Source organism: Antedon mediterranea, chromosome 4, assembly GCF_964355755.1.
Source record: "Antedon mediterranea chromosome 4, ecAntMedi1.1, whole genome shotgun sequence".
NCBI lineage: Eukaryota > Metazoa > Echinodermata > Crinoidea > Comatulida > Antedonidae > Antedon > Antedon mediterranea.
In genome coordinates this window covers 35,693,732-35,711,975 of record NC_092673.1, presented here as the reverse complement: position 1 = coordinate 35,711,975, position 18,244 = coordinate 35,693,732, and the positions used below count along the sequence as shown (strand labels likewise).

At 35.0% G+C, this 18,244-nt stretch overlaps 2 protein-coding genes across 3 annotated transcripts; both read right to left on the bottom strand.

Annotated features, from left to right (window-relative positions):
• Window positions 1-2,021: 2,021 nt before the first annotated feature.
• LOC140046475 (uncharacterized) lies at window positions 2,022-6,495 on the bottom strand. 2 transcript variants are annotated; one of them, XM_072091125.1, is made up of 8 exons: window positions 6,321-6,495; window positions 5,474-6,017; window positions 5,152-5,246; window positions 4,563-4,848; window positions 4,173-4,264; window positions 3,428-3,533; window positions 3,101-3,171; window positions 2,022-2,135 (listed from the first exon to the last, which is right to left on the bottom strand). In XM_072091125.1, exons 2-8 carry the CDS (start codon window positions 5,958-5,960, stop codon window positions 2,055-2,057), a joined length of 1,218 nt encoding a protein of 405 aa, XP_071947226.1. In that variant the 5' UTR covers window positions 5,961-6,017; window positions 6,321-6,495; the 3' UTR covers window positions 2,022-2,054. The 2 variants fall into 2 exon arrangements, with proteins under 2 accessions (XP_071947226.1, XP_071947225.1); XM_072091124.1 differs by lacking the exon at window positions 2,022-2,135 and having other exon boundaries at window positions 2,161-3,171.
• A 1,692-nt stretch (window positions 6,496-8,187) lies between these two features.
• Window positions 8,188-17,984, bottom strand: LOC140046474 (uncharacterized). Its single transcript, XM_072091123.1, has 8 exons — window positions 17,848-17,984; window positions 17,298-17,407; window positions 15,624-16,182; window positions 11,746-11,840; window positions 10,125-10,410; window positions 9,704-9,837; window positions 8,856-8,961; window positions 8,188-8,624 (listed from the first exon to the last, which is right to left on the bottom strand). Exons 2-8 carry the CDS (start codon window positions 17,403-17,405, stop codon window positions 8,431-8,433), a joined length of 1,482 nt encoding a protein of 493 aa, XP_071947224.1. The 5' UTR covers window positions 17,406-17,407; window positions 17,848-17,984; the 3' UTR covers window positions 8,188-8,430.
• Between the last annotated feature and the right edge of the window lie 260 nt (window positions 17,985-18,244).

Genomic DNA, 18,244 nt, shown 5'->3' with positions numbered 1-18,244 from the left:
TCAATAGTTTTGGTAAATATTGTTAAGGTACTTCCAGTTTTGCATTGCTTGTGTTTATTCTGGCACGGGTGGAAGTTTAGGTTAAATCATAGATGATTTGGGTGGGAGTGTAACTGCAGCCTACTTACAGGAGGCCCTCTAGAGCTCAGATAGATAAAAAGTGATAAGAGAGAATAAGACATTTTTTATGACATAAAGTTTAGAGATAATCATTGTTAAAAGTATCTTTACCATAGGCTCCAATAAGGCTACAAGGTATTTACACATGGTTATTCATGTGATTGTAATTATAACTTATGACTTGTATTTTTAATTAGTTGAGTTTTACTTCATTGCTGAGAGCTAGCCCTAGGCCTTAGGGTACCATGTTCCCCGGCCCCATGAGTCAGACCTGTGCTTGTCTGCCTGTACGATGATGATATGATTAGGCCTACATTGTAATGCTAATCTTTGTTTTATTATAGTTTTCACGGTGTTTATTCAAGTTGCTAATGATACTGTAATTTGTAGAGATACAAGAGATAGTTCAGAGAATAAATAAAGGAACATCAGTATCTACAAAATTTGTAATTTATTTATGATGGACGCCTACGGTAACATGCTGCACTGCTGGTCGTATACTGCGTGTACGTTGTACTGATTGTACGCTGTGTGCATGCACTGCTGGTCGTATACTGCGTGTACGTTGTACTGAGTGTACGCTGTGTGCATGCACTGCTGGTCGTATACTGCGTGTACGTTGTACTGAGTGTACGCTGTGTGCATGCTGCACTGCTGGTCGTATACTGCGTGTACGTTGTACTGATTGTACGCTGTGTGCATGCTGCACTGCTGGTCGTATACTGCGTGTACGTTGTACTGAGTGTACGCTGTGTGCATGCACTGCTGGTCGTATACTGCGTGTACGTTGTACTGATTGTACGCTGTGTGCATGCACTGCTGGTCGTATACTGCGTGTACGTTGTACTGAGTGTACGCTGTGTGCATGCACTGCTGGTCGTATACTGCGTGTACGTTGTACTGATTGTACGCTGTGTGCATGCACTGCTGGTCGTATACTGCGTGTACTGATTGTACGCTGTGTGCATGCACTGCTGGTCGTATACTGCGTGTACGTTGTACTGATTGTACGCTGTGTGCATGCTGCACTGCTGGTCGTATACTGCGTGTACGTTTTACTGAGTGTACGCTGTGTGCATGCTGCACTGCTGGTCGTATACTGCGTGTACGTTGTACTGATTGTACGCTGTGTGCATGCACTGCTGGTCGTATACTGCGTGTACTGATTGTACGCTGTGTGCATGCTGCACTGCTGGTCGTATACTGCGTGTACTGATTGTACGCTGTGTGCATGCACTGCTGGTCGTATATTGCGTGTACGTTGTACTGATTGTACGCTGTGTGCAGCTGCACTGCTGGTCGTATACTGCGTGTACGTTGTACTGATTGTACGCTGTGTGCATGCACTGCTGGTCGTATACTGTGGTCGCTAGTATTATTAGTATTGTTCTTGATGTCGTGCGTTGTGTAGATGGATTACAATACTGTTGGATGTAAAGTAAGAAGTGTTTTCTTGAGTATCTAGACTAAAGCTTTTTTTTTCTTGGTACCCACCCGCACGCGGAACGGACGTAAGAAGCACGCCACAAGTAATTCGGACCAATCACGACGCGATAGATCATCCGAACTGTCGCTTGTGATTTGTCAACTCACGTAATGGTGCAAAATCGCAATCCATGAATAATAATCTTTCAACTTATATATCGTATAATTACTGTCAACAAAGAAATTAAAACTTATCATTACACAAGATGTCAAGACAATTATGGTCGTAATGTTATTTATATGTAAAGCGATGTCTAAAAGTGAACATCGCCTCTGAATTCGAAAATAGATGATGATTTTCCGGATGCCTACAGCGATGTACATGATGAATGCAGGTTTTACCATATTTATGGACTATACGTTGCTTTATGTAACGTCCATTTTTAAAGCAGTAATATTTCCGCTTATGCCAGTAACACTGTAGGAATGTGTAACACTTTTTTCTTTTATTACCTGTTTTTATGTATATTTTTCTGTTGAAATATCGGTGTTTTATACGATGCCACTTGCATGAATTTTGCTTGCTGTAACTGAGAATATAAAAATGACCAGAATGAAGAAAATAAGCTGGTGGTGATTTTTCTGGCGCCAAGCGATCTTTTATACTGGCAAAATTAACTTGTTTATACAATGAATGCTGATAAAACAGACGACCAAAGCCAACTAGTTTTATTTGACTTTCAGTAACTTTCTGCTTTTTAATACAATCATAACACATCGTGATTTGAATGGCAGCTACAACACAATATGTAAAGAAAAACAGTGAACAATCTGTGGCCTTCATCATTATTATCTATAATAGAGATCGTTTCTGGATGATTTACTTCAATGATCTTGCTTTTTAATATGACTTGGCATATATCCATTAATTTGGTAACTGGTTATGTTATAATCACACATTTATTTCCACAATCGGGTCAAATACCCATTTTGTTGAGGATTATTGAAATGTAACTTTCCTTTGAGCACAAATCGTCAACAAATTCCGCAGAAACAAACAAACTGTCGATGTATGATCTCTCCAAAATCCCAACACAATTATTAATGATAAAGTGTTACAAAGAACTTATTTTCGATACTCTATTCCGGTTTCTTTCAATCACTGAACGTGTTGAGAAACTAAGACTAATTATATCCGCTGGTATTATATATTAATTTTGTTTGAATTTTGGTTTTAAATCCCCAAAAACACTCAGTAGTTTAGTACATATAGTATTTTATACAGCCAACTATTTGCTGGTATGTTTTTAGTTAACAGTTAGTTAATAGTTAACTTTGCTTATAGATATAATAAGAATTGGTCGTCATGGTGATATGTTGTCCCATATCGAAGATAGATCTATAGTTTCCTGACAACATTATTTAGCTATTTTCATTGGTTGTTGATCATTCTGTCAACAATAGTTTTGATACCAAGACCTAGACTTGTAGATCCTCCTATAACCCCAAAGACAGTCAGTAAGAATACGTTTAATGCTGTAATCCCCCACCATACCTGATGACGTTTTAACTTGATATGAATGAGTGGTGGTAAGAAGTAGGCTAGAACAGGCGCTCCAATTGATCCTGTGAATTTTAGAACAAAGATACTGTATACATTACTGGAATATAAATTGTAATATTACAGGACAACCAACAGTTTCTCGGTCATTTGTTTGTCTGTCTGTGTGTCATAGCCATCCTTTAACATAAATTGATAGCTGCTTTAATATGTTTTGTTTTCAGCCTGCCCCAGGCAGAACAAAATTAATGTGTAAATTTGATTTTCTCCCATTCTCCCAATTATTAATTTTATTATAACAAATTCATAATTAAGTCATACCAATTATACTGCTAAAATATGCATACTGATTCTTGAAGAAAATGGCGATTCCAACTTCAGCGCAAATAAGTAAAAGGCGAATTAAATTACGTTTCCATGCCGACACCTGAAACATGAGTATTTTAACTTAAGTCTTAGTGAAATAATGCTTAGAATGCATATTAAAATTAACCAAAATAATTAGTATTTGGATTTTATACCAACAAGCTAAATTCAAATTCATTTATTAAGTTTCAATAAATAAAATGAAAAAAGAGCAAATGCTAAAGCAACGAATGTGATGGCGCTAGTTACAATCCGTCTCGCATGATTAATTAACAGAATGACGTAATAATTCATAAACGACATGAGAACCGTGTAATTAGTACTCGGAGTTCATTGCGGGTACGTTATGCTGTTGTAACAAGTCAGATGTATTTAAAGTAAGAATTAATTTAGCTTGTAAAGCTCTGTCTACACTATCAAACTAGTTTGGCAAGAAAGTGTATAGAGTAGTATAGTGTATAAATATGGTAGTGATATGACATCATCAAGTCCCTCAAGACTCTTTAATTTTTTGAATGAAAAAGAAACAAAACATTTAAACTAAAAATAATATAATAATTTGGCAAGTGTGAACTGGTGTGGTGTTCATCAACTGAATTAGCCTAAACATGCCAAGTAGTCGATCAAGAATTGTTCGAATTAAGAATTAATATTATTAGTGAGGTAACCGAGTCATTAGTAAATTAACTCATGTACATACCGATGTTGGAACAGCAACCGCTACGCCCGCTATTGCTTTTTCTTTAATTAAAGTATCTGTCTCTGATCCATTCTCAGGACCAAAAATCTTGCCTTTAAAAAGATACAAATATGTTTATTTTACAGTTTAGTTTATTGTAATAAATAAAGGAATCGCCTAAGAAATACGACACTTTTTTTAACGTACACATATTGAAAATTAAGATAGTTTTATAGCAGTTAAAAAACATTCATATTACAGTAAAACCATGTTTAGATTAGTGTCGCGTAATCTGTTTTGCGTTTGTCCTTCCGTTGCCACTACGTTACGTCAATGGGAACCAACATGCGTTTTTCAAGCAAATTTGATTTTATTATTTTCTGGTGATAATTTAATTGATCATATACATACCTGGTAAAAAGAATGCATTCTCTATGACCTCAATGACAGGGAACAGCTGCAGTGGGTATGTAAGCATCACACTTATGCATATCAAAGAATACACTATAGTAAGAAACATAGAATTCTCGTCTTCAATAAGATTTTCAATAATAATCTGCTGTGTTGCATGTCCATACCTTAAGTAGCCAGAGATTCCTAAAGACGATAGGATAAGGGCTAGAATGCATATTGTAAAGTGTAGGAAGTATGGGTACATGTGTCGATTTCCTACCATGCTAGCCTCAACCGGAATCACCTGCAATGCAATGACGTTTTTGAAATCTATTATTATTTGTTAAATAATATAGAATAAATATGTGGTTTATCAGTATAAAATGTATTTTTAAGGTTTGCTTTCTTTGTATAGGTTCCATTTTCTTGACTTCTTAGTCGAGCGATAATAATTCATTATTTATGTTTGTTCTTTATAATATACTTCAATTGGTTTTTAAATTCCATAGGCAGCATGCTGGCTGACTCCTTAAAATGTCTGATGCTGCTCCCTGACCCCCTAGCTGGATGTTCTTATAGTGCTGACCCCCTAGCTTGCTGTACTTACAGTGCCAATGCCTTCAAATGCCCCAGATAATGTTCCAAATAGCATAGGTAAAGCTGCCCATTTAAAATATTCTATTTCATCAGCAACATGAAAATCTAATGAAGAAAATAATTTGAAAAAAATAAAAAAGGTAATAAATCGCTCGTTAAATAGAGCAGTAAATCCGACAACCAATAGTGTAATATTCTCACTATTCAACGCATAATAAGCATTCACTATTTTGTACAATGAGTAAGGCATATTTTCCATCTATAGCCTAAAACCTACTGTTATTGATATGTAAAATCATGGAATGTTTTCATAAATAAACAATATACTTTACCACTATAAATAATTGCAAGAGTTGCAAACAATCCACAAAATATTGCAGCATTTCCAGCCAAACTTATTGGTGCCAAATTACGGACATCCCGTAACAACGAACACGCAATAAAAAAAGGAATCGGTATAAGAACGACTAGGTTATATGTTGGTGAAGTAGTTAGGCCTACTCTGGCATTGTCCGCCACCGTAATAGTGCTAGTATTTGTAACTGGTGTATCACCAAATAGAAATAGAGATTGCACTGTGTTTCCAAGAAATATTATATATTGAATTGTGTATCCAAATTGCGTAATGAAAATTGCAGCGTTAACGGTATACAAGCCTTTCTTTCCTAAACTGAAATTTGCAATTTCTGCATAAGTAAGATTTCGGCTAATTCTTTCACGTTCCTTGTTCTGGTGTTCCTTTTCTTCAGTCGTTATATCTTGTTCGTCTTTATCAATTCTTGTCAGTCTATCAATAATCTCATACTTGCATACAATCATTAAATTAGTGCAGTAATCTGTTGCTAGGGCTATTACTACGATGCATATTAGACTCAACTGTAAATACAAATTTTCCCAAAAAATAGTCAATGTACAAAATAAGCAATGTTGAAATTAAGATTATAATTACTAATAATGTCTAATTATCAATACATATTAATAATGTCTAATTATCAATACACATGTCTTCTTAATTTAAATATAGAATTGGACCGTTTAGGATTCTCCTAATTTGGTTGGGTTTACCTTAGGCCTATTACAAGACACTCGGAGCGACATTTTTTCTAACTAAAAACAATAACTCATTGACATTTTATTTTACTTCATTTTATATTCAATTAATAACAATGATTTACTCACAAGTAAACCGCATTGGCTGAACCAATAAGCAATACTAAGGTATGTACATCCAACAAATCATTTGCAAAATCTACAAAATTTCGTCCGCAGGAAACCATGACTGAAATACAAAAATGTCGAGTGGATATATCGATGGTAATATAGCTAATACAGACCACGACAGACTGATAAAATACCAACCATTGTTAGGTTTTAAAAAACGCAGTTATATTTGTTTATGTATGCATGTCTGGAACTATTAAATTGTAACTATATAACAATAACGTAACCTTTGACCTCTGTACCTAATATATTTACTATTCCTTGACACAGCGTGACATCGGAATAAAAGAATGTATACCTCAACAACCACAAACGTCGAGGAATTCTCCTGGATAAGTTAACTTTAAACCACCTATCTTTCTGCTGCTGCAGGACCTTCAAAACATTCAAACGCCAAGTGTGGCAATATGTTAAGCTATACGTCCTGCCTTTAACAATATCCCTAGGCCTCATACACATAATATATAACCTTTGGAAAATCACAATATCACCTAATTAGTCCAAATTGGAAACTGCAAAGAAACGGGAAATTTCCCAATACATGCCCAAAAAAGAATAAGCTTTTGTTTGTGTTTGTTTTTTCTGTAAACAAATTACCCAAATGTTCTAGTGTAGAATTATCTCCAGGCTAAACTATGTTACAGCAGAATAGTCTAAGTATATCCATTTAAGTGGTACAACTATTTTGTGTCCATATTCCTTCTGGTCATGTCTTCATTGGAAGGAGTTTAAAATTTGTTTTTGATTTGCGACTGTCATTGTATATTATAATGTATAGATTCTCTGGCTCTGAAATTTGGATTCCAAAACCCTTGTTGATTATCAGTTCCATATGCCATATCTGCTGGTAGGCCTATGTTTTGGTATTGTAGTTAATAGTTAACTTTGATTTGAATTTTTCAAATAAATATATTACCGTATGTAGGTTTATTTCGGCCACCAAAGAACTCGTAAAAGTCTTTTGATCTTATGTCTGGCTGCGACAATACCAACAGTATTGTACTATGTGCATTTTCTCCGCTGTGCACGCGGCGTCTGTTAAGCGTGGTTCCCACTAGACGCAACGTAACGTAACGCAGCGACGTATCGACGCAAAATGCTGTATTGCGTAATCACAAGTGGGAACCGACGATGCAACAGTGCATGCTGCAAACATCGCAGGTTTGATTTCACGCAGGCGGGGGTAAGCACAATGAGTGGAAGGGCATTTTCCTACGTTGCGTTGGTTGCGTTACGTTGCGTCACTAGTGGGAACCAAGCTTTAAGGGCCATGAAACCTATCGTGTCGCAGCCACAGATAAACCCTTTGATCTCCGGAGCTCATCCTGTTGTTAGATTGCCTTGTTTCGACTTACCTGCTCAAGATTGGTTCTTCTTCCATTTAGGAGCAAACGTTATTGCTCCACTTGCTCTAACTTTTGTAGTGCATACATTGTAATTTGACCAAAAAGAAATGATTATTCGAACTGTCGCTTGTCATTGGTCATCTTACTTGTTGCGTCTACGTGTTTGCGTTGCGTCGAACTGTCGCTTGTCATTGGTCATCTTACTTGTTGCGTCTACGTGTTTGCGTTGCGTCGAACTGTCGCTTGTCATTGGTCATCTTACTTGTTGCGTCTACGTGTTTGCGTTGCGTCGAACTGTCGCTTGTCATTGGTCATCTTACTTGTTGCGTCTACGTGTTTGCGTTGCGTCTGTGCAGTTAGTTAATAAAACAGAGTAACCACTTTTCCAATTGATATATAATATAAAATATTTATTTATGTATTATATACATTCCTGATATTATGTAAAATAGTTTTAGATATCATTTTTATAACCTCATAAATTTTGTTAATAATAAGCGTCTTTTCATATACTAATTTGACCTCTTTTTGTAACTGTAGACTGTATAATATGTTAAAATTAATTGCACCAATTAAAATGTTTAAATAGCTTTTTAAAGCTTGACTAATAATAAATATTCATAATTTTAAAACTATAAAATAATATTTTTGTATTAAGACCTATAACATACAAATTACATTCAAGCTTATAATGGACAAATATCACCATGATTTAGTTATTTTCATTTGTTGTTGATCATTCTGTCAACAATAGTTTTGATACCAAGACCTAGACTCGTAGATCCTCCTATAACCCCAAAGACAGTCAGTAAGAATACGTTTAACGCCGTAATCCCCCACCAAACCTGATGACGTTTTAACTTGATGTGAATGAGTGGGGGTAAGAAGTAGCCTAGAACAGACGCTCCAATTGTTCCTGCAAAACATATAAATTAATGAAATATTATTCAAGCTCTGTCTACACTATCAAACTTTATGTGATGTGACATATATAGACATGATGATGTCATATTACTACCATATTTGGGCACACTACCATATTTAGGCACATCACACTTTATTAAAAATCATAAAACATACATTGTTTACAAGACGTTTGTGTTTTAATTGTTCGTTTTGCTTTGTAACAATAAAAATTAATTCATACCAAATATACTGCCAAAATATGCATACTGATCCTTAAACAAAATGGCGATTCCAACTTCAGCGCAAATAAGTAAAAGGCGAATTAAATTACGTTTCCATGCCGACACCTGAAACATGAGTATTTTAATGAAATTACACTAAAGCTTGGTTCCTAATTGTTTGAGCTTGTCAACGAAACGAATTTCCTTTTTTTGGACCAATAACATTCTGTATTCTGTATTTATACATAATTACATGTTTACTGAAACATGTGCAGCTTAAAGCTTGGTTCCTACTAGCGACGCAACGCAAGTTAAGTACGTAACGCAACGTAAGTGATTTGACCAATCACAAGCGATGGATTATTCGAAAAGTGGCTTGTCATTGGTCAACTCGCTTGCGTTGCGCGTACGTCCTTGCATTGCCTCTCTAGTGGGAACCGTTTTAGGATGGGGTTTATGTAAATTATTGATAGTGAGTCGAAGAAAAAATACATTTATGGACGAAACCATCATCATAAAAGATTTAATATTGTGCTGAGTATGCATATGACATGGAAAAGAAACAGAACATTCAACTTAAGATAAATTGTATGAATTTGTATACTTGAAAAATGACATTAGTCGCATTAAAGCTAGACTTGCCCCAAGTCTGCATTTATTGTCTTTTTTTTTATTTATTTGTTTTTATTTCGACCGCGATTTTTGTCTGAACAATACTCAAGTAATACACGTATGAAACGCCATATGTGCAAAAATATTTATATTTTTACTAATATTAAGACAAAACTCCGTCTGGAGCCCAGACTACATTAAAGCATGAACATCATCACAGCATTCTAAATCACATGACAGCAGAATGTTTACATACCGATTTTGGCACAGCAACTGCTAATCCTACTTTTGATTTGTCTTTAATTAAAGCGTCTGTCTCGGAAGCTTCTTGTATACCACCCTCTCCATTCACAGATTCTACCACTAACGTTTTTGGACCAAAAATCTTTCCTGTAAAGACAAACAAGGAATTGATTCGTAACGTACGCGTTGTGTGACGTTTTTTCACAAACCCTTCCCATCATGCGTCGCAAACGCTACTTGCGATAAACCTTATGTGATTTCCAGGATAAATTGATAGTCAACTTTTTTTTTAAATTATTATTCAACCTCCTTATAATTTTTTGTCGCTTGCGACTCTACAGCTTACTATGTCGGTCGGTTAGTCGTCGGTCGGTAAACACTAACTTAAGCACGCTACTGCAGCCATATGAAAGAATTTAATTGATCATACATACCTGGTAAAAAGAGTGCATTCTCTATAACCTCAATGACAGGGAACAGCTGTAATGGGTATGTAAGCATCACACTTATGCATATTAAAGTGTAGATAATAGTAAGAAAGATGGAATCGTTCTCTTCAATAAGGTTTGCAATAATAATCTGCTGTGTTGCATGTCCATACCTTAGGTAGCCAGAGATTCCTAAAGACGATAGGATAAGGGCTAGAATGCATATTGTCAAGTGTAAGAAGTATGGGTACATGTGTCGATTTCCTACCATGCTAGCCTCAACCGGAATCACCTGCAATGCAATGACGTTTTTGAAATTTATTATAATAAACGATACACTAGCTGTAGTTTCACTTTTGACTCTCAAGTCATAAAATACATCCGATTATCTACACTGTATCTGCATGGCATTGTATACCCAGTATCATAGGGCCTGTTTCTGCTGCAACTGCTCAAAATACGGTATAAAAATACGGTATAAAATACGGTATTTTTTATACCGTATTTTTTAGTACCCCGTTTCTGCTAACAATACTTCTTGGGTGGTCGTGTTAAATTTCATCTTTTTTACCCAAATTGCCATTCATTTATTTGGTCGATAATTAAAAGTCGCAATAAAGGAAGTTTTACGTCTCACTTTCAACAGCCTAGCCCTAGTGATAGAGATGTTGTGAGAGCACAGAAAACATCGTAATGGGGACAATTAATTCGTTCCCTCCCCGAGTTATTGTATTTTGCAATGTTGTATTGCTTTCGCAAGGCTCTTCAGCTTTGAGTTTACTTGCTTTGGAGACAAGTCTATTCCATACTCCTGCTTTATTTTTTTAGAAATGTCTTTATAAATGTGGTTGTCCCTTTTATTAGTTGGCCAGACATTTTAGCTTCCCCACACACATTTATTTAGTAAAACTGTGACGTCTTCGCTCCACATTTTCGCCGAATATATCTATACACGTGTGTAAAGCATCTGACAGCGACAGAAAATAAAAATACGAATGTTGACCTTTTGTCATGTAAAAAAAAAATACGGTATTTTTTATTGGCAGCAGAAACGGGTACAAAAAATACGGTATAAATTTGTAAATACCGTATTTTATCCACAAATTTTGTGGGGAAAATACGGTATACAAAATACGGTATATTTTTTATGAGCGCAGTTTCTGCTGCCAAAAATATACCGTATATATACGGTATTAAAAAAATACCGTATAATATACGGTATTTAGTTGGCAGCAGAAACAGGGCCATAGGCAATTATGTATAACAAATCTAGCGCTTGTATTAGGCGTGTGGCCTAGATACATGTAATACCTATGTGACACTGTATTACAGAATATGCCTATGATATAAATACAGTGTACCGATAATGTTTTGTTAAATAATAATAATTTCTCATTTTATGCCTGAGCCAATTTATTTTTGCAAATTACTGTATTTAGGGCACCATTATTAAGAGTATTGCCTGTTTGCTATATATACAGTGCTTACCCCTAGCTTGCTGTACTTACCGTGCTGACCCCCTAGCTTGCTGTACTTACCGTGCTGACCCCCTAGCTTGCTGTACTTACCGTGCTGACCCCTAGCTTGCTGTACTTACCGTGCTGACCCCCTAGCTTGCTGTACTTACCGTGCCAATGCCTTCAAATGCCCCTGATACTGCTCCAAATAACATAGGTAAAGCTGCCCATTTAAAGTATTCTATTTCATCAGCAACATGAAAATCTAGTTTTAAAAAAATAGTTTAAAAATCGTATATCAATCAAACAATAAATGAAGACAAGACGAAGTGGGTGTGGTCAGACGAAGTCAGCAACAACACAGGAACTGCCTCTTGACAGAGACAACATTGAAACATACATGATGGTATTGTTAGAAGTTGATGAATTGCATTTAAGAGATGGATGAGATGAGAGAAGAAATAACATGATGGGTGGATGTTAGAAGAAATAAGATGATTAGTGATTAAACAATGGAAGGAACTATTAAACGAGTGACACATGAATATATTGTTTCATACAAAACAGTTAACCATCCACCTATAAAACCTACTGATTTTATATGGGCCTACAAATCGTCCATCTTCAATGTTTCGTTCGTTCGTACTTTATACTAAGTATATTGAGAATACTTGCGACTCGCAAGTATTCTCAAATGTACTTATAGTCCATGGGATTTAGCTAAAAAATGACCCTTTTCTCACACAAATTGCAAGAAAAGGTTTTTTTGATGAAATGTGTTCTTTAGACCCTACTGAACATATTTATCAACGTTAGGACATTTTTCAACAACGGGAAGTAGCCTAATTTGCATAATTAAAAATGGCCGCCATTTTTGATAACGTACTCTGTATCTTGAAAACCGCTAGTCACAGATACTTAATTATGGTGTCAAAATCGTTAGAATATATGTTTTTATATTCACTTTATTGAAAAAGTTTGTCCAAAAATGAATGGAAGTGCTATTTCTAACATTATTGACCTTTGACCTTGAATTCTCATATCTCAGCAACCACTAATCGGAGATATACAAATTAGGGCTTAAATTGTTCAGAAACTACACATTTATATCCAGTCTAATGGCATGTTTTTGCAAAAATTGGCGGATTCTAACATTATTGACCTTTGACCTTGATTTATCATATCTTAGCAACCACTAATCTGAGAGACACACAATATGGCTCAAACTGTTCAAAAACTACATATTTATATTTAGTCTAATGGCATGTTTTTGCAAAAAATGGCCGATTCTAACATTATTGACCTTTGAACTTTGCACTACATAAAATCGCATAACTTTGAAAATATTGTACATATGAAATTATTTTTAGTGTCAAATTATTCAGAACATACATGTTTCTATAGAGTCCAATGACACATTATGTCCAATAATGGCCTATTGTATGGTTATTAACATTTGAACTATATTTGAAAAGCCTTTAAACCCGGAATCTTCTTCATGTGGACGTCCATTAGAACATGTGATTTGGCACTCTAAAATGTAAGAGTTGCAATGTTGACTTATTATGTTTAGTTTAAAGTAGGCCATGGTACACTAAATTTATAAGCATAAACTATTGCATTCATCCATAAACTGCCTACAAGTTTACACGTTTGTTTATTTTATTTCTTATCGTTTTCGCAGCTGAAGCTGAATTACAATATATTTATATTAAAAGCATTAAAATTGATGGTTAAAAAATGGTAAAAATTAAACCACATAGAAACATGGTACATACACAATACATTCACGTAAAAAAAGTACAAAAACAAGTAATAAAAGGTTAAAAACTATACACGACTAGTAGTCGTACTGTATATGGTTATTGAAATAAATAAATAAATTCCATAAGAAACTGAGGTTTTTACTGTATACGGCGAAAATATTGCAAGTGGTGGTCAGCCTAATTATGAGTCTCGATAGCCAATTAATTAAACTAAACTAAATATGTTGCATTAATATCGATGCTATCCTTAGCAAAATATAAACTAAATAATCTTTAGAAATTTGTTTTTTGAATATGCCATTTAATGGCAATTTAATTTGATCAAAATATAAATTACTAACTTGAACAAAACGTTAATAAACCTGCAAAATGGCATGGCCTATTTAAAGTATGTACAATGTAACAATATATCATTAAAAAAAATACATTTTTGTTGGCTCTGTTAATAGTGTCAACACCAACTTTCTCCTGAGTAAGATGTAAGACCTAATTAAAAATTTATTAATAATCCAAACCTATAATGTATGTATACATAGTCTAATATTTTTTTTTTAAGTGAATATTTCAGTTTTTAAATTTAATTTAAATCAACTGGTTACATGCACTTTAAATTACCACCATATTCTAAACAAGTAGTGCCAAATCACATGTTCTAATGAATGCCTACATGAAGAAGATTCCGGGTTTAAAAATCCTTTTCAAATATAGTTCAAATGTTAATAACCATACAATAGGTCATTATTGGACATAATGTGTCATTGGACTCTATAGAAACATGTATGTTCTGAATAATTTGACACTAAAAATAATTTCATATGTACAATATTTTCAAAGTTATGCGATTTTATGTAGTGCAAAGTTCAAAGGTCAATAATGTTAGAATCGGCATTTTTTTGCAAAAACATGCCATTAGACTAAATATAAATATGTAGTTTCTAAACAGTTTGAGCCATATTGTGTGTCTCTCAGATTAGTGGTTGCTAAGATATGATAAATCAAGGTCAAAGGTCAATAATGTTAGAATCCGCCATTTTTTGCAAAAACATGCCATTAGACTGGATATAAATGTGTAGTTTCTGAACAATTTAAGCCCTAATTTGTATATCTCCGATTAGTGGTTGCTGAGATATGATAAATCAAGGTCAAAGGTCAATAATGTTAGAAATAGCACTTCCATTCATTTTTGGACAAACTTTATCATTAAAGTGAATATAAAAACATATGTTCTAATGATTTTGACACCATAATTAATTATCTGTGACTAGCGGTTTCCAAGATACAGAGTACGTTATTAAAAATGGCGGCCATTTTTAATTATGCAAATTAGGCTACGTCCTGTTGTCGAAAAATGTCCTAACGTTGATAAATGTGTTCAGTATGGTCTAAAGAACACATTTCATCAAAAAAACCTTTTCTTGCAATTTGTGTGAGTTAAAAGTCTAAATCCCATGGACTATTAGTATAAAGTACAAATTACGTCAGAGTAGGGCAAAACATCTAATTACTCAACTCCCTGACGCAAAACTACAATTACAAAAGATAGAGTAGTTTCTGTAAAAGTGATTTTGATTTGACAAAATCACAAGCGTTTGATTATTAGAACAGTGGCTTGTCATTGGTCAACTCGCTTGCGTTGCGCGTATGTTCCTGTGTTTCGTCTCTAGTGGGAACCACGCTTCATTGATCAATTCACTTACGTTGCGCGTACGTCCTTGCGCTGCGTCGCTAGTGGGAACCACGCTTCTTGATCAACTCACTTACTTTGCATTACGTCTTTTGTTGCGTCTCTTATTGGGAACTTAACCAAGCATAAGTGGAAACTTTCCTGTGAAATGAACAGGACCAATATAACACAAAATCCAACCCCTTCTCGAGGGATATGTAATTAGAGAGGATATCATCCGACTAAAATGTGGGGTAAAACGACTTTATGAACTCATTGTCTAATTTGTGAAAGTTATGTACAAATGAAAGTTTCTTGAACTAATAAAATTGTTGGTTTATTTGGTAATAGCAGTTCCTTCCTGATTGACATTGTTAGACTTGTTTGATTGAAAAGAAACTGCGGAACAATTAGAGAAAAAACAATGGAGGTGTATTCAAGGGACCATGTAAAAATCATAACTACATTTTGATTACTGCAATATTGTATGCTTTAATGTTTTTTTAGATTGAATCTAGTAGTTTATGAGGCAATAAGCGGTCTAAAGAGTAATCAAACTATAGTTACTGCAGTAACTGAAGTATTTTTGACATGGTCCCTATAAAAAACAATACTTTACCATTATAAATAATCCCAAGAGTTGCAAAAAATCCACAAATTACTGCAGCATTTCCAGCCAAACTTATTGGTGCCAAATTGCGAACATCCCGTAACAACGAACACGCCATAAAAAAAGGAATTGGTATAAGAACGACTAGGTTATAAGTTGGTGAAGTAGTTACTCTGGCATTGTCCACCACCGGATACAGACCTCCATCATCTGTAACATTGCTAGTATTTGTATAAGGTTTGTCACCAAATGGAAATAGAGATTGAACAGTGTTTCCAAGAAATATTATATATTGAACTGTGTATCCAAATTGGGTAATGAACAGTGCAGCGTTGACAACGTACAAGGCTTTCTTTCCTAAACTGAAATTTGCAATTTCTGCATAAGTAAGATTTCGGCCAATTCTTTCACGTTCCTTATTCTGATGTTCCTTTTCTTCGGCCGTTATATCTTGTTCGTCTTTATCAATTATTGTCAGTCTATCAATAATCTCGTACTTGCACACAATCATTAAATTAGTGCAGTAGTCCGTTGCTAGGGCTATTACTACGATACATATTAGACTCAACTGTAAAAAAACATAAATAATGAATACAGTTTAAATCTTCAAAAGGTTCCCACCTGAGGTCATAATTCTTGGAATATACCATTTGTGGAGAGGGGTGTTCAATGAAAGTTTCTACTGTTCGAGTTATATCTTGCTCTTCGAGGAGAAAGGGCTATTGTCGGTTTATCCATGTAAAGTAGGCACGAAATAGACTCAGCAATTCATTCAATTCTTTTTTTAAAACATTTACTTGATTTCGTTCGGTGTTTCATTGTTTACTTTGTGTTATTAGTCGCGTGCAACAGCTCATGTCGGTCGGTTGGTTGGTAAACACTAACTCAAACGTTATTTCTTATGACAATACTGTAACGTACGTATGGTGAAAGTCAATAAATGAACTGAACATATCCAATCATTTTATGGCCTGTCACTCTCATTTTTAATTACTTTTTTATATTATTATTTCATGGATTACTTTATTTGTATATGAAGCGCATAGAGGCTTTATGCTGCGCTTAAAAGTCCTAATTTATTATTATTAGTATTATTCTTATTAGTAATCACAGTGTCTCACTATTCTCACAGTGTCTCACTATTCTCACAGTGTCTCACTATTCTCACAGTGTCTCACTATTCTCACAGTGTCTCACTATTCTCACAGTGTCTCACTATTCTCACAGTGTCTCACTATTCTCACAGTGTCTCACTATTCTCACAGTGTCTCACTATTCTCACAGTGTCTCACTATTCTCACAGTGTCTCACTATTCTCACAGTGTCTCACTATTCTCACAGTGTCTCACTATTCTCACAGTGTCTCACTATTCTCACAGTGTCTCACTATTCTCACAGTGTCTCACTATTCTCACAGTGTCTCACTATTCTCACAGTGTCTCACTATTCTCACAGTGTCTCACTATTCTCACAGTGTCTCACTATTCTCACAGTGTCTCACTATTCTCACAGTGTCTCACTATTCTCACAGTGTCTCACTATTCTCACAGTGTCTCACTATTCTCACAGTGTCTCACTATTCTCACAGTGTCTCACTATTCTCTTCTATTGAGGTATTTTTTTTATTAGTGTAAGCAGGGTACAACTCTCTGGCAGGTGTAAATTAACCAAACAGATACTCACAGCTAATCCACACTGGCTGAACCAATAAGCAATACTAAGGTAAAAACTGCCAATGAATGCTTTTAAGACATTTGCAAAATCGATAAGATTGCGTCCACAGGAAACCATGACTGTAAATACAAAAATGTCGTGTGAATATGGTAATTAATACACAGTCAGGCAACAAAATGGTAAAATACCTATCATTGTTAGTCTTACTTAAGAATGTGTGTCATAGTTTATCCAGGGACTTAGTAGGAGTGTTTTATATAATTCCTATCATACTGTATGATATATATTCTATTCTATTGTTCAGTGAACAATGGCATTTTGCTAAAACTAGTCAGCTAGGTCGGATTAATCATAGATAGGAATCAATGTTTAACGTTGAACAACTAAACGTCGAGACTCCTTCCTTGAACATTCTCAACTCAAAACTTTACCTATGGTCTAATCATGGAGAGGTATAACATTATTTATTCTATATGATCTAATCTAATATTTATAACCAGTAGACGTAGGCACAACCAAACGTTCAGATTTCCTGGACTTTAATGTTTAAACTACCTACCTCTTTGTATGAATTACATAAACTGATGCAAACATTTCTTCATTACAAACTTGGTATAGGAATATGACAATTGGAGATACAGTACTAAACAGTAATAAGCCCTAGATCAGTCTTATACGTCTGAACAACGGTAAAGTACAAGGCTAAATGGGAAAGCCCCTAATAAAACTGATCAATCTATTGTCGCTTATCGCTACGGTTGGATGCGTTTGTGTTTAGACTATTCCATTAGTAAGAGAGGGGTGATTAACAAGTCATTGTAAAATAGTCTATCAGTATTTCTATATTAGCATGATGTATAGATAGTATTAGAATCCAGTGGTGGCGCCAGCGGGGGGGCCGGGGGGGGGGGCCAGGGTTTGGGTGGGGGTTCGATTGGGAAAAGGAAGCGGTTGGC